At 39.9% G+C, this 24850-nt stretch overlaps 2 protein-coding genes and 1 long non-coding RNA gene across 6 annotated transcripts in view; 2 read left to right on the top strand and 1 right to left on the bottom strand.

The window, feature by feature from the left end:
- The window catches only part of LOC132889483 (regulating synaptic membrane exocytosis protein 1-like), a 134793-nt gene extending 133913 nt beyond the window's left edge, over positions 1 to 880 (top strand). Inside the window, exon 32 of the mRNA XM_060926034.1 lies at positions 16 to 880. Within this exon, the coding sequence (XP_060782017.1) occupies positions 16 to 228 (213 nt within the window). The 3' untranslated portion in view covers positions 229 to 880. The remainder of the gene's footprint in view (positions 1 to 15) is intronic.
- The window catches only part of LOC132889484 (uncharacterized), a 28995-nt gene extending 9677 nt beyond the window's left edge, over positions 1 to 19318 (bottom strand). Inside the window, exons 1-2 of the long non-coding RNA XR_009655069.1 lie at positions 19231 to 19318; positions 18797 to 18911 (exon numbers count right to left, since the gene is read on the bottom strand). This is a non-coding gene — a long non-coding RNA (uncharacterized LOC132889484). The remainder of the gene's footprint in view (positions 1 to 18796; positions 18912 to 19230) is intronic.
- A 724-nt stretch (positions 19319 to 20042) lies between these two features.
- Positions 20043 to 24850, top strand: part of kcnq5a (potassium voltage-gated channel, KQT-like subfamily, member 5a) — a 227413-nt gene continuing 222605 nt past the window's right edge. For all 4 annotated transcript variants that reach the window (XM_060926040.1, XM_060926035.1, XM_060926036.1 and 1 more), the window contains exon 1: positions 20043 to 20400. In XM_060926040.1, the coding sequence (XP_060782023.1) occupies positions 20108 to 20400 (293 nt within the window). In that variant the 5' untranslated portion in view covers positions 20043 to 20107. The remainder of the gene's footprint in view (positions 20401 to 24850) is intronic.

Below are 24850 nucleotides of genomic sequence, written 5' to 3' on the forward strand. Positions count from 1 at the left end.
TGTTTTCTCTGACAGGTAATAGTGTGGGGCGACTATGGACGCATGGACCACAAATGCTTTATGGGAGTTGCACAGATCCTTTTAGAAGAGCTGGACCTTTCTAGTACAGTGATTGGCTGGTATAAACTGTTTCCCCCATCCTCATTGGTGGACCCAACGCTAGCTCCTCTCACTCGACGTGCTTCCCAGTCATCACTCGAATCAGGGCCAACAGGCGTCAGGACCTAATGAACAGGAGACAGGACATGAGATAAAACATGCCCGAATAGAGCAACGGCCCATGGCAAAAAAATACAACGCCAGAGGGGCAGCCAGGCAGATGGACAGAATCACGATCAAAGCTTTGCTGGAGCCTGACAATCACTTCTCCTCTCTTTTATTTTTGGCCTTTGGATTGCTGAGATTTCCCTTGATCCACTCCGATCCTTACTGCATGTTCTGTTTGTTTTAGCCATGTTGCTGAGATGATGAGCGAGCCCAAATTAAAAGAGGGAATGATGAGCAGCTGAAAGCAATCCGCTGTGGCTGACAGAGAGAGAGAGAGAGAGAGAGAGAGAGGAGCCGACCGTGGTGCTGGTTGCCTGAGTGCTTCTTGCCAATCGGTAACATTTAGGAGCTGTTTTCTAACCATATAAGGAGTGTGTGAGAGTGTGCAAGACAGAGGTGTGATGGTGGATCGGTGAGAGTGAAGACAATGCTGCCCCTCCCTTGGCCAAATTGTACAGGAAGCCTCTCTGCAGAGGAGAGGCCTGAGGTCAGGGGTTAAAGGGCAAGTCTTAGTCTTCTCAGAATCTCCACTCCTCCTCACGAATGCTGAGAGCAGGGCCTCTCCTCACGTCAGTGTGTCACTGACTCAGATCAGGTGTGTGTGTGTGAGAGGAGAGGCCAACTTGAAAACCTTTGTCTGTTTACAGCAGTTATGACTGACTGCTTTGCCTTTTTTTTACTTTCTCATGTATTTGATACACAGACACATCTTGTAGAGTGTGAACCCACGGCTCATTCTGACAGTTGTGTCGTATAAGCCTAAAGGAAGATGCAAAACCACATGCAGTAGACCCCAGGGAGTGATGTTCATTTCAGCCTGGCTAGGGGATTAAAAGAATAGCCAAATGACGTAAATACACTAATACATTTGGCCCCCCAGTTAACTGGCCCACAGATATAATTTGTGCTCTTGAGAGTAAATAGAGAACTGGTCACTATGGACAGGCACCATGCACATGGGTAATAGCCAGTCACTTTATTTGACGTAGTTCATTCTGTCTTTGGGACCTGCCCGTAACTGAATTTCTATCCAAGTAGAGTTATTTTGAAGCAAGCAAAAATGCTTGATTTTTTTAAACCAAATTTTTCAAGAAGATTCAAACATCCCAAATTATCATCAGCTATTTTTGCATTTTTTAATTTTGTAGTAGTTTAAGTTGTAAGAAAAAAAAAATAATAAAGAAATCAAGTCCTTCCCGAGCATCTGGACGAACATGATAGTAAGTGAGAGGTGGTTTAGAAGATGGCCTGAGATGGTGACCTCCCAAATCTTGCCACCTTCTCTTCCCAACATGGGCAACAGCATGACTCTGGAACTGTTCCAAGCTGCATGCACATTTTGTAAAACAAGACAGATGAGAAAAAAGAGACTAAAATAAATGTGTGTTAGTTCCACATACTGTAGGCCAGCTTGTATGTTGCATGTACTTGTACAGTTTGCTCGTACTTGATATTAATAGATTAACCAATAAAATGAAGCCATTCATTCCATGTGTGGGCATTTGGCCAAGTTCAGCCATGCACACAGCCCTCATTTTGGGGCAGAATGTCTATGAGGAGTTTTTGAATTGTTTTCTTTTTTTACCCTATGGATAAATAAGTTCTGTACTGTAGTACTGAGCAAACATGAGGCCCTCATTTTTACTGAAGATGTTGGTGTTCTCTGTAGTCTACTACTGTGGGGCTAGAACTGAGCTAGATAATGTGTATAAAACCAGAGCAATCTATATATGGAAAATGATTATAATATATGAAAATTAAAACAGCATATATATATATATATATATATATATATATATATATATATATATATATATATATATATATATATAAATAAAAGAGTGTATCCAAGTAAAAGTTGCAAACAGAAACAACCATGCACATACTTGTAAATATGAGTCTGCTTTGAGGTTTACTTATATTTACAAAGTGGCCCCATCCGAATAGACTAATGCATTCCATTGAATGGAACAAAGGCTGAGAAAGGACACCTCCAGAGTTTCTGATTCTTTGAGCTATACGTGGCTATAAAATAATCACTATAATTGGGACCTCTGATTATCTGTTACAGCATTAGAACAAAGTCCATGAGATCCTGTTTTGATATATAAAAAAAGTTTACTTTTCATGTCCGTTATGGCAGACTTCTTTCCTTTGTCAGTATTACTCAAGGATACTGATTGTTTACAATTCATGTGTCCCACTGAAACAGAATAGAAAGTATTCACTGCAACATTTCTTGTTTGTACAACAGATGTTACTCAAATGTGTATGTTTTATATTCAAGAGTTCATTTTTATTATTTACAAATAAAAGACTGTGTGGAAAAAGAACAGTGGTTGTGCAAAATTGATGTGCATATTTATACTACTACTACACTGAACTGTGTATAGAAATTGTTCATTTCTCTCACTTCTTTAACTTGATCAAATGTCCTTGGGGTTTTTTTTGGCAGGCCTCTAGTGTCGATTTAAAACACCTGTTAGCTTTTGTGTTTCTTTACATTTTTCAACCACATGAAATCGTATAATCTATAAAAATATCTAAAACCAGCTAAAGGCTTTCTTCACTAAAATTTTGTGGAAATGATTTAGGCATTGCAGAGGAGGTTCAGAGCCAGATATACACACTATACATCCAAAAGCATGTGGACATCGGACCATAACAACCATATTATGTGGGCCTTCTGTGCAAAAAGTGAGACCCACACAGACATGGTTTACCAAAGTTAGACTGGAAGAACTCAAGTGGCCTGTACAGAAACCTGACCTCAAACCAACTAAACACCTTTGGGATGTCTTGGAATGACAGATGAGCACAAGGTCTTCTCGTTTAACATCAGTGCATGACCTCTGAGCGGGCATAAATCTGTGCTCCTGCTACAGCCATGTTCCAAAATCTAGTGGAAAGCCTTCCCAGAAGACTGGTGGCTGTTATAGCAGCAAAGGGAAAGCAACTCTGTGTTAATGCCCATGGTTTTGGAATGGGATGTTCAACACTCAGGTGCCCACATACTTTTGTCCATACAGTGTATAGATGGGTAATGAAGGAAAAAACAACATAAAGTTGTCTTAGCAAGGTGTTGGATCATCATCCAGTATCCACCAAACAGCTCAGATGCATCTTTCCACAGATTCTATAAGTTCCTGGAATTGTAGAGAGATGAACGCCATTCTTTCAAAAGATAATCCTTCAATTTAGTATTTTGATGATGGTGGTAGACAGCGCTATCTAACACCTCAGTCCAAAATTTCCCATAAGTGTTCAGTTGGGTTTAGATCTAATGATTGTGAAGACTGTAGCATATCATTTAGACCATTTTCAAACTAGTCAGTAAGCCCTTGTGCCCTGTGGATGGAGACATTGTCATCCTGAAAGGGTCCCATCAGGATAGAAATGTTTCATCATAGGTTTAAGATGATCAGTCAGAAAAAGAAAAATCATGTTTAGATGCAACACGTCCCTCTAAGGGGAAAATGGACCCAGACCATGTCAGCAAGGGTAAAACTTTTAGATCTGCACTTGTCGAGAATATGGTGAAGGACAACTCATCTGACAAGATCACTATTCTTTTTAATGTTTGTTTTAAGTTATTTCACTATTGAACTTAAATACAAAGTGCATGGACTATTACTGACATTCTGATTAGTTGCTCAAACTAATGTCCAAGCATCGCTGTAATTGGTCACTTAAATACTATTCCTATTGAAACAGCCAGCTAAGCAGTGTTTGTGACTGAAACGCCTGTCATCTCTGCCTCAATAATGAACTCCCTTTCTTTCAAAGTCAATTAAATGTTTTCCTTTTGCTATGATGAATGATGATGGATCAAAAAAAGTGCCACAGAAAGTGGTTCTGGATTGTTTTTATTTGTCTGTGTGAAGCATAAATTCATTAATGCTACAATAATGTGATCATATCACAGTGTGTCACAAACGTAAAGCAGGAAAAGCACGTTACCATCTGGATACTTGAGTATTAAAGAAAATATTAGGATATATTAGTATTTTAGAAGATACTTTAAAACAGACACCACTCTCACTGTATATACATCTAAACATATACTAGTACATCTCAAAAAATTAGAATATTGTGAAAAAGTTCAATATTTTCCATCAGTTATTTAAGAAAGTGAAAATGTTATATATTATAGACTCATTACACATAAACTAAAATGTTTCAAGCATTTTTCTATTTTAATTTTAATCAGTATGGCATACAGTACAAAAACATTAAAAAAAAACCCATCTCAAAATATTAGAATATTTCATTTCGAGTTTGAGTACAACAGTATGAACACAGTGTATCTCTCGGTCTAGTTCAGTACACACAACCACAATCATGGGGAAGACTGCTGACTTGACTGTTGTCCAGAAGATGATCACTGATGCCCTCCACAAGGAGGGTAAGCCACAAAAGGTCATTGCTGAAAAGGGTGGCTGGAAAAGGTGCACAAGCGACAGAGATGACCGCAGTCTTGAGAGGATTGTCAAGAAAAGTTGATTCAAGAACTTGGGAGAGCTTCACAAGGAGTGGACTGAGGCTGGTGTCAATGTATCAAGACCCATCACGAACAGACATCTTCAAGAAAGGGGATACAACTTTCGCATTCCTAATATCAAGCTACTCCTGAGCCAGAGACAATGTCAGAAGTGTCTTATCTGGGCTAAGGAGAGAAAGAAATGGACTGTTGCTCAGTGGTCCAAAGTCCTCTTTTCAGAAGAAAGTACATTTTGCATTTAATTTGGAAATCACGGTTCTAGAGTCTGGAGGAAGAGTGGAGAGGCACAGAATCCAAGGTGTTTGAAGCCCAGTGTGAAGTTTCCACAGTCTGTGATGATTTGGGGTGCCATGTCATCTGCTGGTGTTGGTCCACTGTATTTTATCAAGTCCAAAGTCAACACAGCCATCTACCAGGAGATTTTAGAGCACTTCATGCTTCCATCTGCTGATGAGCTTTTTGGAGATGCTGATTTCCTTTTCCAGCAGGACTTAGCACCTACCCACAGTGCCAAAACTACTACCAAATGGTTTGCTGATGATAATATTACTGTGTTTGATTGGCCAGCCAACTTGCCTGACCTGAACCCCATAGAGAATCTATGGGGTATTGTCAAGAGGAAGATGAGAAACACCCGACCCAAAAATACAGATACGCTGAAGGCCACTATCAAAGCAACCTAGGCTTCAGTAACACCTCAGCAGTGCCACAGACTGATCACCTCCATGCCACACCGCATTGATACAGTAATTCATGGTAAAGGAGCCCCAACCAAGTATTGAGTGTATAAATGAATATACTTTTCAGAAGTTGGACATTTCTGTATTGTAAATCCTTTTTTTGATTGATCTTAGGGAATATTCTAATAATTTGAGATACTGGATTTCTGATTTTCATGAGCTATAAGCCATAATCATCAAAATTAAAACAAAAAAAAGGCTTTAAATATTTCACTTTACATGTAATGAATATAGAATATATGAAAGTTTACCTTTTTGAATTAAATTATGAAAATAAGGAACTTTTTCATGGTATTCTAATTTTTTGAGATGCACTAGTATGTAGAAGTTACTCTGATGATATACATTCACTCAGTAGCCACTTTAATAGGAAAACCTGTTCATTGATGCAGTTATCCAATCAGCCGATCATGTGGCAGAAACATAAAATCATGCAGATACAAGTCAAGAACTTCAGTTAAGATTCACATCAAATTTCTGAATGTGAATATTTCAAGAATTACTGATATCCTTGGATTTTCATGGACAAGAGTCTTCAAAGTTTGCAAAGAATGGTGCAAAACAAACAAAGGAAGTCTGTGATAACTTAAATAACCATTCTTTGCAAGCATGATGAGCATAAAAACATCTCAGAATATGCAACACATCAAACCTTGAGGAGGATGGACTAGAACAGCAGAAGGCTACATTGGGTTCCACCAAGAACAGGAATCTGAGGTGACAATGGGTATAGGCTCACTGAAACTGGACAACTGAAGGTTGGAAAAAAGACCAATTGAAACCATCCAACGAGTCACTGAGATCAAATTTTCCCTATTCTGATGTTTGATGTGGATGTCAATTACAGCTCTTGACCTGTATTAGCATTTTACACATTGTGCTGCTGTTACATGATAATTGCATGGATGAACAGGATTACAGGTGTTCCTAATAAAGTGTGAGTGTAAAGAGAAGATACAGTACAACCACACTTAGGCTACATCCACACGACAACGGCAACGAGATTTTATTAAAAAAAATATCGCGTCCACATGGGCAACGGATCAGTAAAATATCAGGTACATATGGCAACGCAACGCTTGCTGAAAATGATGCAATACACATGCCACACCTCTACGTGCGCTGTAAGGTGGTCCCATCGGAGACACCAGAACAATAGAAGAAGTAGGACGCATGCGCATAAACCCCTTCTTCTACCCGGCGTGAAGCACTCTCAGGAACAAACACACAACAACAACAAGAAGATGGCTGCGACTATGCGAGGAAATCGTGCCTTCTGTGTGTACAAATTAGTTTTATTAGTGTGCATAGTTTTATATAACTTAATTTTCTTATTGTGTGTGAACATTTTGAAAAGGATTTTTATATAATTTATATAACTTTTTATATTGTGTGTGAACGTTTTGAAAAGCAGTCTTATCCAATAAAAAAAAGAAATTCAAGAAATGGTTCAGTTACTTGTTTATTTAAAAGAAAAGCTGTATACAAAAGTGAATGCAATGCAGTGGTTCATACAAAACAGAGAGAGTGCTGCTTGTTCTAGTTATGTGGTTGTGACATCATCGTAAACAAATCCGTTCTACTCATCCAGACGACTTCGCAACGGCAACGTTGCCAGATTTTTCCACTCTGGAACCCATTCTCAAAAAATATCATTTTGGGGCACCCAAAACGCCGGTGCCGTGTGGACGCCAGGCCGAAACAATAAACAATTTTATCAGATTCACCTGAATCCGTTGCCGTGTGGACAGGGCCTTAGACAGTCTCTTTCACCTAATAGCACCAGAGGTTCATGGCCTAAGGACATTTTTCACTTGCTCACAGAAGACAACATAAGTTGAGTGATTAAAAGCAGTAGATTGTCAGAACCATTTTGTGTGCTTTAAATGTAACCACCCTTATGGAGCTCAGACAACTTGTATTTTCTCATTTTATGCTTACAAGTGCATGTGAGACTGTGAAATTCTGCCTTCAGCCAATTCAAGTATTTTGTTTTAGTTTGACGTTCCTAAAGGATTAAAGTAAATGTCTTTAGGGATTTTAAATGCATCTCATCTCATTATCTCTAGCCGCTTTATCCTTCTACAGGGTCGCAGGCAAGCTGGAGCCTATCCCAGCTGACTATGGGCGAGAGGCGGGGTACACCCTGGACAAGTCGCCAGGTCATCACAGGGCTGACACATAGACACAGACAACCATTCACACTCACACCTACGGCCAATTTAGAGTCACCAGTTAACCTAACCTGCATGTCTTTGGACTGTGGGGGAAACCGGAGCACCTGGAGAAAACCCACGCGGACACGGGGAGAACATGCAAACTCCGCACAGAAAGGCCCTCGCCGGCCCCGGGGCTCGAACCCAGGACCTTCTTGCTGTGAGGCGACAGCGCTAACCACTACACCACCGTGCCGCCCGTTTTTCAAAAACATTACTTAGTAAATTTCATTGCTTTTATTACTGATTACAGCAATTTATAATATGCTATATGTAATTTATGTACTTTGCCATTTGGAAACTGTAACTCAGAACTCATTTATTATTACATAAAAAACCCCTAGTATGTTTATTTTTAATTTACTCTGATATAAAAAAAAAGACTGGGGCACTGTGTAAAATGTAAATAAAAACAGAATGCAATGATTTGCAAATCTTTTTCAACTTATATTCAACTGAATACAATACAAAGACAAGGTAGTTCATGTTCAAACTGAAAACCTTTTTTTTTTCATAAATATACACTCATTCTGATTGTCATGCCTATAACACATTCCAAAATGTTGGGACATGGGCATGTTTACCACTGTGTTACATCACCTTTTCTTTTAGCAGCACTCAGTAAGTGTTTGGGAATTGAGGACAATGATTGTTGAAGTTTTATGCGTGAAACTGGTTCCCATTCTTGCTTTGATATATGACTGCAGTTGCTTAACAGTTTGGGGTATTCTTTGTCATGTATTGCACTGGGTGGTGTAGTGGTTAGCACGGTCACCTCACAGCAAGAAGGTTCTGGGTTCGAACCCAGTGACCGGCGAGGGCCTTTCTGTGTGGAGTTTGCATGTTCTCCCCGTGTCTACGTGGGTTTCCTCTGGGTGCTCCGGTTTCCCCCACAGTCCAAAGACATGCAGTTAGGTTAACGTGGGGCAGCCTTGGGCTGAAGTGTCCTTGAGCAAGGTACCTGACCCCTGACTGCTCCCCGGGCGCTCTAGTGTGGCTGCCCACTGCTCTGGGTGTGTGTGCGTGTGTTCACTGCTTCAGATGGGTTAAATGCAGAGGATGAATTTCACTGTGCTTGAAGTGTGCATGTGACAAATAAAGGTTTCTTCTTCTTCCATTCTTGCTTTGATATACGACTGCAGTTGCTTAACAGTTTGGGGTCTTCTTTGTCATATTTTGCACTTCGCATGGCTCCACACATTTTCAGTGGGAGAGAGGCAGGCCAGTTTAGCACCCCCACTCTTTTACTATGAAGCCACACTGTTGTAACTAGGGCTGCACAATATATCGAAAAAGTATCCATATCGCGATATCATAGTTTGCGATACACATACCGCAAAAATTACTTAAATTTCGATAAAAGGCACATTTTTCTGTGCCATCCAATCACATTTGAATGTCAACAAGCGCTGCTGGATAACTCCGTCCCCTATTGCAAAACAAGTAAAAGCCTCGTGGTGATGGCGGAAGGTGGGAGCGGTAGCAAGTGTGGTGAGACAAACTTGTGTGAGGAGGAACTGGTTTCCAAAAAAAAAAATGCACGTCTGCTATTTGGAAGTACTTTGGATTCAGGAGGGATGACATACTGCAAACTCGGGTACTTTGCAAGACATGTAAAACAGTGGTGGCAGCTACCAACGACAGGGCAGAACGGCGAGTAGAGGTAAGAAAAACATTATATATTTAATTATCATGATACATATCGATATCGAGATATTCAGTCATGTTATTGAATATCGCATATTTTTCTGATATCGTGCAGCCCTAGTTGTAACACATGCAGAATGTAGCTTGACATTGTCTTGCTGAAAAAAGTAGGGACATCCCTGAAAAAGACGCCAACTGGATGGCAGCATGTAGCTCCAGAATCTGTATGTACCTTTCAGCATTAATGCTTCCAACACAGATTGCCTATGCCATGGGCACTAACACTCCTCATACCATCACAGATGCTGGCTTTTGAACTTTGCACTGGTAACAATTTGGATGGTCCTTTTCCTCTTTAGGTAGGAGGACATGACATCCATGATTTTCAAAAAGAATTCGAAATGTGGACTCATCAGGCCACATGACATGTTTCCACTTTGTGTCAGTTCATCTCAGATGAGCTCAGGCCCAGAGAATTTGGCAGTGTTTCTGGATGTTGTTGATATATGGTTTTCCCTTTGCATGGTAGATGCAGTTATGAACCGTGTTTAGGGACAACAGTGGAATGAGGGTTCGAAAGTCACGGCAATTCAATGTTGGTTTTCGGCTTTGCTCCTTACATGCAGAGATTTCTCTGGATTCTCTGAGTCTTGATGATATTATGGATTGTTGATGGTGAAATCCCTAAACTCCTTGCAACTCTAACTTGAGAAATGTTGTTCTTAAACTGTTTGACTATTTGCTCATGTGATTTTTTTCACAAAGTGATGAACCTCGCCCCATTCTTGCTTGTGAATGACTGAGCCTTTCCAAGGACCAATTAACCTGTTTACCTGCAGAATGTTCCAAACAGATGTTTTTTGAACATTCCACAATTTTCCCTGTCTTTTCTTGCCCCATCCCAACTTGTTTTGAACATATTGCAGGCATCAAATTCAGAAGGAGTGTATATGTACAAAAAACATTAAAGTTTAGCAGTTTGAACATTAAATATCTTGTCTTTGTATTGTATTCAATTGGATATAGGTCAAAAAGGATTTGCAAATCATCGCATTGTTTTTATTTATGTTTTACACAGCGTTCCAACTTTTTTGGAACTGGGGTTGTAGTATTGCGAGTGTGATAAATTAATATTTGTCAGTTTACAATAACCCAAAGCCTCCACCATGTGGACACAGTGAGTATTACACATTTCATTAATAATCCATTTACTCAAGTGTTCATCAACTCATTTGTAATAATTGGAGAAATAAAACAACAACAGAGAGATTAAATTCTATTTGGAAGTGTCTTTTTGATATCTGATAAAACCGCCATCTCAAACAATGAATATTTAAATCTGAAAGAATTAATATTTATGAATATGAATACTGTACATGCATTAGCACTGAAAGCATGAGATGAGTTTGTTTTTGGAAGAGCATAGTGATACACTGAATATACTAGTAGATTTAATATTGACAAAATTTGTCTCATTTTGTCCTGATAAAGTATATTTTCATTTTACAATAGCTGTAGATTATGTAATGAATATTTAATGCAGATTGATTTGTCTTCTAATGTCTTATATTTCACAGTTTCACCCCATTTTCTCTACAATTAGATGACCAGACAATTCCAACCCAAAAGCCAGCTCCCTATTATACAACAGCTACAAACTGTGGAGGAGGAGGGCTAAAGCATGATTCCTCTGTGACTCGTGAAGACAACTGCCAACTGCATCTTTTCAAACCTGCATCACAGGGCAGCTGAACACACCAGAAGGAAAGCACTATCTGATCTCCTTGCACTGACATGAGTTTATAGCCCTCCACAGTTGGCTCGTTTCTGTGTGAGTGACAGGGAGGTTAATGCCATCCCTCCCACCCAAAGAGCATTTTTTTCTCCCTTTGCTCCTGGCCAAGGATGGCTGTGGCCCCTTTGGGATTCATACTCATGCTCTCCTGGCAATAGCGTAAACGTTTTATAGTTTTAATAGCATTATTAATTGCTTTACAGGCATTAGCACTGAAAGCATGAGATGAGTTTGTTTTTGGAAGAGCATAGTGCATACACTGAATATACTAGTAGATTTAATATTGACAAAATTTGTCTTATTTTGTCCTGATAAAGTATATTTTCATTTTACAATAGCTGTAGATTATGTATATACATGATTTATACTACTTCTCAATTGTAACGTTTTTATTTTGAGTAGTCAGCTATTTCTGATGATTTTTTTTTTTTTACATTAAAAAATTCTGACCATTTTTGGCCTTCTGAGATGCATGTATTTTCCCATATGTCCCACAGACTAGCTCAAATCATTTCCGAGTGTGGTAGTATGTCAAACTGCTGAGCACACCGTCTCAGATTAGGTCACTCAGCTGTTTTTCCCCTCAACTGTTTTCCACTAAACAGTTTTTAAATGACTCACCTGACTTGTTTTTTTGTTCTACTTACCCACGTGTCCTAACATTTGTCACATTTACATTTGTTGATGATCAGATAGAAATTCTATCATTTTTGCTCCTGTTTGAGGTTGAACAGAAAGCAGTACTGAAGTTATCTGTCAGCTGATCTGTATTTAGTGTGATACAGAATGAACTCAGGTGTAGTTCCCAGAAGATGGCTGGCAGCAACTGTGTTTCAGTCTGCTTTTAGGCTGCATGGGAACTGAAAACAAGGCTGTAAAAATATTTATAACATTTTTAACCAGGTGGTGATTTATTTTAAGGGGTACAAATATGTATTTTTTAAAAAAAGCATACAAAGGATCCAGAGTTCCATTCCTCAAACGAATATATTACTAATATTTTGGGAATCATTATTCATGCTCTACTGGCTTGATCCTGATAGCCATGTAATCTGCACACTATTTATTGACTAGCATTGTTGGGTAAATGATCAGCACTAGCTCCATGTCATACGGCATAATCTGCAGAAATGTGTTTCAGGCTGATGGACTCAGGATATGGCATGGAGGTCACCAAAGCATAACTGCCATCAGCAATTATTTAACGGTCAAAGAAGCATAAACTGCCCTGTGATGACCTGGCGACTTGTCCAGGGTGTACCCCACCTTTCGCCCGTAGTCAGCTGGGATAGGCTCCAGCTTGCCTGTGACCCTGTAGAACAGGATAAAGCGGCTAGAGATGATGAGATGAGATGAGATGAGATGAGATGAGATGAGATGAGATGAGAAGCATAAACTCCTTTTAAATATCAAACTGTATTGACAAGCTCGTGCCACTAGAGTGTGTGTTCCTGTTAGCTGTGTGCAACCCTTTCAGTCAGTACTCAGAGAACCTGCTGGACTAGTCCTCTGTCAGGATGCTGTCAGAGAAACACAATCATGACATCTGAAAAGTTTAACTTTTTTTTTGTTTTACATAATACTGACAAAACCACAAATACAAAGGTGTGCCCATATGATCTCTCACTTTTCTTAACTACAATCTGAGATGCAAAGTATGTTTCATTTGTGGATAATTTGTATCCACAAATATACCTAGGCTATCTTTGCCTTTTCCATCGTACACTATCGTCTATGAAAACCTGAAGCAAAATCACACTGGGGATTTCAGAAGACTTCTTGAAGTGAGATGTGAAAGCGCACTGGTACCTTTTACACCAGGCAGTTTAAAAGCTCATTATTAACTTTTTTAATGGCATGCTTAGAGTGTATATAATTACTCATGTGAATGATCACTTTTGTGCAGGTCTGTTTGTTACATATAATCTATTATAAGCATATAATAAGCATGCCGCCTTGCTAATTAAGTTGTTGTAAAACTGCAAGAAAGGCACAACAGCCCAGTCATGCCTAGTACTATGTATCTCTAAATACATGAAGTATATTATGTCACTAGTCAAGATTTTATCTTATATTAACATTTTTTAAATCGCTGCCATTCTTTCCCCACTGACATGTTCCCCATATAAGTGAAACTTTTTAATTTTATTCACCATCATTTTATTTACTCAATCACTTGACATTATTTGTTTAAATGACAATATTAAAAATTCACTATAGTTGTCAATAATTTTAAATTAACATTCTTTGTACTTTCAGCTCTTCAGTAATGTTAAGCTTTTCTAGATGAAGGTAGCAAAGAAGAATCTGCTTTGAGTTAGATGTCTAAAGATGTTTAAATCGTCCAAAATCCTGATTAATCACTAAACAATCACATCAGTATGTATATATATATATATATATATATATATATATATATATATATATACCCATTCGTTATCTGTAGCCGCTTTATCCTGTTCTACAGGGTCGCAGGCAAGCTGGAGCCTATCCCAGCTGACTATGGGCAAGAGGCGGGGTACACCCTGGACAAGTCGCCAGGTTATCGCAGGACTGACACATAGAGACAAACAACCATTCACACTCACATTCACACCTACGGTCAATTTAGAGCCACCAATTCACCTTTCCTGCATGTCTTTGGACTGTGGGGGAAACCGGAGCACCCGGAAGAAACCCGCGCAGACATGGGGAGAACATGCAAACTCCGCACAGAAAGGCCTTTGCCAGCCGCTGGGCTCAAGCCCAGAACCTTCTTGCTGTGAGGCAACAGTGCTAACCACTACACCACTGTGCCACTGTGTGTGTGTGTGTGTGTGTGTGTGTGTGTGTGTGTGTGTGTGTGTGTGTGTGTGTGTGTGTGTGTGTTTTGCACCTGTAAAAGGGGTAGGACTATTCAACTAATTTTCTAAATACGTTCAGGACAGCAGTGATGTGAAAATTACAACATACATCATTACTCAATCAAAGAATATGATGACTATCACCATTTACCATCACATTAAAGGTGCAGTGTGCATTAGAACAGTCAAGTAGAAAAAATATTCATGAAAACAATCATTTATTAAAATATATTGAAGGCTCCCATTATTTGCTGATGATGCATTTTCACTTTGATATTTCCTAAATACATTTTTAGCATTTATTTTATGTAGGTTTGAGCTGACCTGTTCTAGAATTAGCTGGATGTCTGCATGCCTCATACATATAATGCTACTGAGTAATACATTAAGAGCAGTAGGTATTTGTAATTTCTGCGATATCTAATATCTTGCTGATGATGACATCAGCAGCATGAAGTTCACATAACTGACTGTGAAATAGAAGCAGAACAATGTTCAGTTTAACCTCCCAACCCAACCCAAAGGCATGTTAGAAACACTGTATACTGAATTTAGGTGGCATGCTTCTTTTTCTTTCTTTCTATTTCTCTTTTTTGAACTCTTAACTTTTAACTTCGCATTTTAGTCACATGCTATTTACTAGTAGGCTACAACTTCTGAACAGAATTAAATTTGTGATACCTGGATGTTTCAGGTGGTTTAATGTTTAAAAATTTTCAGGACAGGAATACCAGACAGTTTCGACTTTTTTTTCAATAAAAGTGTCTAAAGGTGCTTCTTTAAGTTTAAGAGTAGTTAGAAGTACAGTGTCTTGCAAATGTATTCATCCCCCTTGGTGTTTGTCCTGTTTTGTTGCATTACAAGCTGGAATTAAAATTGATTTTTGGGGGGTTAGCACCATTTGATTTACACAACATGCCTACAACTTTAAAGGTGAAAATTGTTGTTTTATTGTGACAAACAATAATTAAGATGAAAAAAAACAGAAATCTGGAGTGTGCATAGGTATTCACCCCCTTTCGTACGAAACCCCTAAATAAGAGCTGGTCCAACCAATTCACTTCATAAGTCACATAATTAGTTGATTAAGATCCACCTGTGTGCAATCAAAACGTCACATGATCTGTCACATGATGTCTGTATAAATCAACCTGTTCTGGAAGGACCCTGATTCTGCAACACTACTAAGCAAGCAACATGAAAACCAAGGAGCACTCCAAATGGGTCAGAGACGAAGTTGTGGAGAAGTATAGATCAGGGTTGCGTTATAAAAAATATCCCAAACTTTGAATATCCCAGGGAGCACCATTAAATCCATTATAGCAAAATGGAAAGAATATGCCATCACCACAAATCTGACAAGAGAAGACCGCCAACCAAAACTCACAGACCAGGCAAGGAGGGCATTAATCAGAGCTGCAACAAAGACACCAAAGATAACACTGAAGGAGCTGCAAATATTCACAGTGGAGATGGGAGTATCTGTCCATAGGACCACTTTAAGCCGTACACTCCACAGAGTGGGGCTTTATGGAAAAGTGGCCAGAAAAAAGTCATTGCTTAAGAAAATACATTTGGAGTTTGCCCAACTGCATGTGGCAGACTCCCTAAACACATGGAAGAAGATTCTCTGGTCAAATAAGACTAAATTTGATCTTTTTGGCCATCATGGGAAATACCATGTGTGGCACAAACCCAACACCCTGAGAACACCATCCCTACAATGAAGCATGGTGGTGGTAGCATCATGCTGTAGGGATATTTCTCATCTGTAGGGACAGGAAAGCTGGTCAGGACTGAAGGAAAGATTCATGGCACTAAATACAGGGCAATTCTGGAGGAAAACCTGTTTTAGTCGGCCAGAGGTTTGAGATTGGGATAAAGGTTCATGTTCTAGCAGGACAATGACTCTAAACATACTGCTAAAGCTACACTGGAGTGGTTTAAAGAGAAACAGTTAAAGGTCTTGGAATGGCCTAGTCAAAGCCCAAACCTCAATCTAACTGAGAATCTGTGGCATAACCTGAAGATTGCTGTACACCAACGCAACCCATCTAACTTGATGGAGTTGGAGCAGTTTTGCCTTGAGGAATGGGCAAAAATCCCAGTGGCTAGATGTGCTAAGCTAATAGAGACATACCCCAAGAGACTTACAGCTGTAATTGCAGCAAAAGGTGGCTCTACAAAGTATTGACTTTGGGGAGAGAATACTCCAGATATCTGTTTTTTTTTTCAACTTAATTATTGTTTGTGTCACAATAAAACAACAATTTTCACCTTTAAAGTTGTAGGCATGTTGTGTAAATCAAATGGTGCTAACCCCCCAAAAAAATCCATTTTAATTTCAGCTTGTAATGCGACAAAACAGGACAAACACCAAGGGGGATGAATACTTTCGCAAGAGACTGTAGGTGTGGGCATAGGATTCATTAATAATTGTATGAATAAACTGCATTAACAATTGCCAATGGAAGTTTCTTACTACATATGGGCTAGCCTTCGTACCCCACGCGAATCAGTGAGCCTTCGACACCCATGCCCCTGTCACTGGTTCACCGGTTGTCCTTCCTTGGACCACTTTTGGTAGGTACTAACCACTGCATACCGGGAAAACCCCACAAGATGTGCCATTTTGGAGATGCTCAGACCCAGTCATCGAGCCATCAAAATTTGGCCCTTGTCAAAGTCACTCAGATCCTTATGCTTGCCCATTTTTCCTGCTTCCAACACATCAACTTCAAGAACAAACTGTTCACTTGCTGCCCAATATATCCCACCCCTTGACAGGTGCCACTGTAACAACAATCAATGTAATGCACTTCACCTGTCAGTGTTTTTAATTTTATGGCTTTCATATATATATTCCTTTATTGTCCTTTATATCATGTGACATCAGACTTTTTGTGTTTTACTTAGGATTTCCCCTCACTTTTCTGACTTTACACAAGTTAATGTGCGCCCAATATTAATGTTAATTAAGGATGATTCTCGCTAGGCTTTTCTATACCTCCACTTCTGGGGATAATGTGAAAGATTATCGTTTGTGGTAACAAATGCTGCATGGTTTCATTTCAGCACAGCAGCTGTATACAGTGGTGCTTGAAAGTTTGTGAACGCTTTAGAATTTTCTATATTTCTGCATAAATATGACCTAAAACATCATCAGATTTTCACACAAGTCCTAAAAGTAGATAAAGAGAACCCAGTTAAAAAAATGAGACAAAAATATTATACTTGGTCATTTATTTATTGAGGAAAATGTTCCAATATTACATATCTGTGAGTGGCAAAAGTATGTGAACCTCTAGGATTAGCAGTTAATTTGAAGGTGAAATTAGAGTCAGGTGTTTTCAATCAATGGGATGACAATCAAGTGTGAGTGGGCACCCTGTTTTATTTAAAGAACAGGGATCTATCAAAGTCTGATCTTCACAACACATGTTTGTGGAAGTGTAACATGGCACGAACAAAGGAGATTTCTGAGGACCTCAGAAAAAGCGTTGGTGATGCTCATCAGGCTGGAAAAGGTTACAAAACCATCTCTAAAGAGTTTGGACTCCACCAATCCACAGTCAGACAGATTGTGTACAAATGGAGGAAATTCAAGACCATTGTTACCCTCCCCAGGAGTGGTTGACCAACAAAAATCACTTCAAGAACAAGGCGTGTAATAGTCGGCGAGGTCACAAAGGACCCCAGGGTAACTTCTAAGCAACTGAAGGCCTCTCTGACATTGGCAAATGTTAATGTTCATGAGTCCACCATCAGGAGAACACTGAACAACAATGGTGTGCATGGCAGGGTTCCAAGGAGAAAGCCACTGCTCTCCAAAAAGAACATTGCTGCTCATCTGCAGTTTGCTAAAGATCACGTGGACAAGCCAGAAGGCTATTGGAAAAATGTTTTGTGGACGGATGAGACCAAAATATAATTTTTTGGTTTAAATGAGAAGCATTATGTTTGGAGAAAGGAAAACACTGCATTCCAGCATAAGAACCTTATCCCATCTGTGAAACATGGTGGTGGTAGTATCATAGTTTGGGCCTGTTTTGCTGCATCTGGGCCAGGACGGCTTGCCATCATTGATGGAACAATGAATTCTGAATTATACCAGCGAATTCTAAAGGAAAATGTCAGGACATCCGTCCATGAACTGAATCTCAAGCGAAGGTGGGTCATGCAGCAAGGCAACGACCCTAAGCACACAAGTCGTTCTACCAAAGAATGGTTAAAGAAGAATAAAGTTAATGTTTCGGAATGGCCAAGTCAAAGTCCTGACCTTAATCCAATTGAAATGTTGCGGAAGGACCTGAAGCGAGCAGTTCATGTGAGGAAACCCACCAACATCCCAGAGTTGAAGCTGTTCTGTATGGAGGAACGGGCTAAAATTCCTCCAAGCCGGTGTGCAGGACTGATCAACAGTTACCGCAAACGTTTAGTTGCACACCAGATATACTGAAAGCAAAGGTTCACATACTTTTGCCACTCATAGATATGTAATATTGGATCATTTTCCTCAATAAATAAATGACCAAGTATAATATTTTTGTCTCATTTGTTTAACTGGGTTCTCTTTATCTACTTTTAGGACTTGTGTGAAAACCTGATGATGTTTTGGGTCATATTTATGCAGAAATATAGAAAATTCTAAAGGGTTCACAAACTTTCAAGCACCACTGTGTGTGTATATATATGGAGTGAAATGGCAAAACTATGACTTGATCCATTATCATGACTATATATTTGTGTGTGCGCGCGCGCGCGTGTTGTCGGCTACAGTACTTTACCAACTGGTGCTGTGTGAGTCACGTGGTCCCCGCGTGCAGGAACATCGAGCGCGCGACTGTCCTTCGGCTGTGGTGGAACCGGAGCTTGATTACATTCACTCACGGGTCACCGGCTCTTAGTATGACAGGAGAAGAAGAAAAAAAGACAGAAAGAAAGAAAGAAAAAAGATAGTTAACATACGAAAAATTACTCTAAAAACAGGCGAGTCTTGTTAATGTCTCGTAAAGTAGTCAGTCAGTCCATCCTCTGTGAGAAAACTCCTGCTTCTGTACAGTGAGTAAATATGAACCATTAACCCTTTTAAGCTAACTGTTAGCATGACTATAAGAAGCCTTATTTATGGACTAATTATGTGTTAGAATACTGTATGAGTGTAAGGTGAATGTTAGGTAATGGGTAAATGCTATACTGAGGGTAAATGTTAGCACTTCACCTTGCACAGTTTCCTCTTTGGTTGTGGTTTTTGCTAGTTTTATTCTTTAATTCGTCGAGCACTTGGTCGGTTTAGTCAGGAACTTAATGTCTTCCCTGTGAGAGAGAGAGAGAGAGAGAGAGAGAGAGAGAGAGACTCGGCTTAGCTCTCCGTATACGGCCCTTTCCTTCTGCTTTCACACTGACATAAATGGACATTTACAACATGAGCAGGTCTGAGGTGGTAAAAACACTTCTGAATGTGACATTTCGTTAAATATCTGTGAATGACGCCCTACCTCAGTTCCTCAGTTCCTGCGTAAATTACAGGAGGTGACAGAAGCGCCGTCTGCGTTGTGGTGAAGCTTCATAACGGATACAGCGCAGCTCCATTGAAGTGTGTGTGTGTATCTCTCTCTCTCTCTCTCTCTCTCTCTCACACACACACACACACACCGGTAGACTGAAGAGAGCAGCAGCAGCAGCAGCCGCCTCTCAGCGCGTGTGTGTGTGTGTGTGTGTGTGTTTCTGGGCTGGAGTAAAAGAGTATCTTTGTAACACTCAAGGGACAGAAGGAGGGGAGCGAGAAGCTCACGCAGGTGCCCTCCCCTCATCACATTTCTCCCACTGACATGGTGACACTTCTTCAGAAGAAGTCCAGGTCCGAGGCGGCTCGTGCACTCTGAGCGAACGCAGCGCGGATGCTCACCACTTGTAAGCAGGTGAAACGCATCAGCTGAAGACCTCGCTGTAGCCGGTGAGCTCGAATAAAGACATGAGAATTTGAACATTGTGACGGAAGAAGCTCTGCTCAAAGTTTCTCTATTGCACATCACTTTATTTTATATGCGCGCCTTGCCGGTGCCAAGCGCGCTTGTCCAGCCGGCGCTGGCGATGCAATGCCGCGCGATCACGGCGGCGACGAAAGCACCTCTGGCCTCTGGATGAAAGCGTCTCCGGGGCGCCGGGCCGAGAACTACGGCCTGAAGGATGTGGAGGGCGGACGCGGGACGATGAGCAGCGCTGAGAGTGCGAGGAGAGCCCGCGGTGCCCGTCTCAGTCTGCTCGGCAAACCGCTGGCGTACGGGGCGCAGAGCGGCCGGCGGAACGCGCGCTACCGGAAACTGCAGAACTACCTGTACAACGTGCTGGAGAGACCGCGCGCCTGGGCCTTCGTCTACCACGCGTTCGTGTGAGTGCCCCGTCTCTACATTATCAGTCTGCATGAATCTGTTCAGCTCTCACCTGTTGATTTAGTGCGCACAGATTTATATCAGGATATGTGATCAATGATTTTTTATTTTTTTTGCCCTTTATATCATGTGACATCAGACTTTTTGTATTTATTTTAGGATTTCCCATCACTTTTTTGACTTTACACAAGTTAATGTGCGCACAATGTTAATGTTAATTTGTTAAGGGTTATTCTTACCAGGCTTTTCTATACCTCAGTTTCTGGGGATAATGTGAAAGATTATCATGGTCATAAATGCTGTACTGTTTCATTTAAGCACAGCAGCTGTGATAGGGATCACTACACGCTTTCTGGACCCAAGTAACATAAATCACAGAGTGGCCAATCCAAATGCAAAATATATTCGGAGGGCTTGTGTTATGTATCCTTGTTAACACTTTAGGTAAGGGATGCACCACTCACATACTGTGTACTGGAGTGGACTGATACTGGCCTAAAATGAAGTTCTGGTTATGGTCCAGTTTCCCTTTTAATTCACTTACTATTTGATTCATTTTATGTCATGAACGTTGACTGGCCACACAGATGCTGCCTTGAACATAAGACATGATTGATCAGTATGTGGTATCGATTGATACTCAGAGCTCTGATATAGGTGTATTGAAAATGGGAGAAGTATGATCAGGGCATCCCTAATTTTAACCATAAAAACGCAATTATAATGCATCAAGTCATAGTTTGGTCATTTCACTCCATTCATTAGCCATTTACTTAACATGTCTATATTAACACATTCAAGCCACTCATACAAAAGGTTTCAGGACTGTTTTTCTGTTGTCATTTTATCCAGCGCTCACTCACCAAAATCCTAATGGCGTTCATTTCATTCCTGCTTAGCACGCATGAACACTAAGAAAGGTAATTCGATAATCAGGATTTTGCTATTTCGTGAAAGCAAACACCGTTTGGCTTTTTCTCCACTGGTGGCAAAGTGTTTTGACTTTGTGCAGACCTCCTTTTAAGCGAGTTCTTCAAGCTGCTGTGTAATGTGAGCAGGGGAGGCGAGCTGTCACTTGGCTGGTATGATTGGGGCGCTGAGAGGGGTTGCAAGGCAGGATGTTGTTGTTTTATTTGTGCAGACAGCACAGTAGAGGTTACAGAGGTTAAGTTGTTACATCTTCAGAGACCACATTATCCCACACCAGTTACCACATCACAATTTTATCACAGTTTTAACGGACCAAGAAAAACAAAGCAACAGAGATTTCTGAGTAAAGACAGCTCCTACAAATAAAACTGCATTGTGTGTTAAAACTGCAACGATGCTTTTCGTGTTTTATTAGAGATTACAGTATTGGGCTATTTAAAAAAAAGTTTTATAGTAGTGTCATTGAGGCTTGATTTTGTTGTAAGGCTTTGAGGCAGTTTGATAATTCTGTGAGAAACATGAGATGGGAAACCAGTGATGAAGCCAAAAGCAAAATTCCTTTCTTCAGATGCAGGTATACTGTTTGGAGCATATTGGCACAAAAAATATAACAACTTGCTGTATTTTCTTCATTAGTTCCACCAATGAGATTGTTATTGGTGCAGTTTGTTTGTTTGTTTGTCTGTCTGTTGTATTGTCTGCATAAGTACAATTGTGTAAAACCTACCAACCGGATTTCCATGAAACTTGGTTTAAGGGTGAATAGGTCAAGGAAGGATGACAAAGGCCAAGGAAGAACCCTTTACATTTTAGAGTGGATCTGAGTCATGGGGCGGATCCATGAATGTAGTTAGACTGCGCTAACATTGTAAGAGATGGCATTTGGCCTTGGTGGAAGTCTGCGCTCAACCGTGCCATACATCTTAACATCCAGTAGATGGCAGTAAAGTTCAATAGTGACAAAACATAGCCAATGTAGAAATATGGTAACTCCAGGTCACAATCCACCTTCACAGGTATCAGTAATTCTCTGGAATACACGTGTGTATATATATCCAGACATATAAAGTGGTTGCAGTTGCAAATTTGTGTATCAGGAGAGTCGACTGTTGTCTTTGGTGGAGGTCTGCGCTCTCTAAGTGCCGTTCTAGTTGTATTCTTTATTTCATCTATTGGAAGTGCTGGTTGCTGCTTGGTCTGTCATCAGAAGTACTGAATAGAGCTGTTTTTCCCCTCCTCAGGTGAAATATTTAATGACTAAGCATAAGTACACTGTCCATTTTGGCTCTAGCCTTGTCTTATTTTTTTCTGTGCAGTTTTATTGTAGGTGTTACTGTCTGCTTTTATATCCACTATTTAATATCTAGGCTTCCTGAATATTGCTGCAGTTATTCCATTATGCCCACATGTACAAAGAATGTTTTTGATGTTGCAACAAGACATCATTGACAAAGGATATTGTTTTGCTCCTGAAAATGAATATGGCGTTGTGTAAAATGTGTTTTTACCTAGCAGTAATCCAAAAACTACTTGTGAAAGCCATGTGAGCCTCAATAAGGAATTGAAACTAGACAAAACAAATTAGCTCTGTGAAAGCAACTGAACTATAGTCTGTCTCAGCACGAAGGCGTTAAAACTGTTAGTATTCCTTTTATCCATTAAGTAAAACAGATTGTTCTTTGGCTGCTGATATAAATCACTCCAGTGTGCCAGTATATCAGTTCTTTTCACATTGCCTGCAGGACTGTAGCTGAGCACATTTCCCACTGTTAACACCACTACACCTGCTTCATGCTCAGAAATAGAATAAACAAATAAGAACATTTCCACAGTTGGTTATGATACGTATGTGCAGGAATTTCTCTTAGTAGAGCCAAGTGTCATATCAGTCACTCTTGTTCACTGAGGCTACCCATCATTCTGTGCTGAACAAGCATCGGTGGTCTTCATGCCACTTCTTTAGTCTCGTCTGTCATTTTACTTGCTGTAAACAAATCTGTTCTCCTTCATACACTGCATGAATAACAACAGGGAGGGAGATGAAAAGGTCTTTCAACTTTCTTACATATTTCTTTCTCAAATTGACCAAACATAAGAATACGATCTGTGATAGAGACCAACATGATTGTGATTTATATTTGTGCACCATGTAATACAGCAAAGAGTAGGAGCAAATAATTTCCTATTGAGTGTCGCTGTTTTTGTGGGCAGTAGGATTGGTTATCCCGCTTGGATCAATTTTGAGTTCATATACACAGTCCCCTCTGAAAGTATAGGAACAACAAAGCCAATTCTTTTGCTTTTGCTACACTGAAGACATTAGGGTTTGAGATCAAAAGATGAATATGAGACGATAGATCACAATCTCTACTTTCAGTTCCTGATATTTACATTTAGATTTCTTAATCAACTTAGAACATAGCACCTTTGATGGCAGACCACCTGATTTTTAGGTGAGTAAAAGATAGACTTAAAGTAAAGTATATAGCCTTAAAGTAAATAAAGCATGATATTTTGTTGCATATCCTTTACTTGCAATAACTGCATCAAGCCAGTGATCCACTGACACCACTAAACTGTTGCATGCTTCTTTTGTGATGCTTTTCCAGGCTTGTACATCTTTCAGTCAGGTTTGTTTGTTTTGTGTCCATTGTATTCTCAATTGGGTTAAGGCTTGGTGATGGACTTGGTCAGTTTAAAACCTTCTGATTTTTCCCCTGATGAAGTCTTTTTGTGTGTGTGTGTTGGCAGTGTGTATTGTCCCAATGTGACTAACAACTTTGATCAGATGCATTTCTCTGTGAACTGGCAGACAGAATGTTTCTGTAGACTTCTGAATTCATTCTGCTACTTCATGAGTTACCTTATCATTATCACATATAGCTTAGGGAGCCCATTCCAGCAGCAGCCATGCAAGCCCAAGCCATCATACTACCTCCACCATGCTTAACCAATGAGCTCATATGTTTTGGATCATGAACAACAGATCCTTTTTTTTCTCTCCACACTTTGTCCTTTCCATCACTTTGGTAAAGGTAGAACTTTTGTGGCTCATGTCTGTATTTCTTTGTGAATTCCAATTTGATCTTTTGGTTCTTACTGCTGATGAGTGGTTTGCATTTCAAGGTTTGGCCTCTATATTTCTGCTCTTGAGGTTTTCTTTGAAAAGTTGATTGTGATACCTTCACCCCTGCCCTGCGGGGGTTGTTGATGATGTCAGTGACTGTTGTTTTTGGGGTTTTCTTCACAGATCTCATCATGTTTCTGTCATCCTAGCACAGCCCATTTTACACTAGGACAAAGTTTATGCGATTATATACAGTTGTAATGTTAGTTGTAATAATCATGCAGTTAGAAAATACATTTGCATTTTATACTAAACTTGTGCATCATATACTAAACCAATACATGAAAACACAGGAAGGAATGTTCCAATTGCTGCATACTTGATGAAAATGAATAGAATTACAGAGCCGCTGTGTTGTCACACACATGGTTTGTTGCTTGCAAAAATGGTCA

This window comes from Neoarius graeffei, chromosome 7, assembly GCF_027579695.1.
Source record: "Neoarius graeffei isolate fNeoGra1 chromosome 7, fNeoGra1.pri, whole genome shotgun sequence".
Taxonomy (NCBI): Eukaryota; Metazoa; Chordata; class Actinopteri; order Siluriformes; family Ariidae; genus Neoarius; species Neoarius graeffei.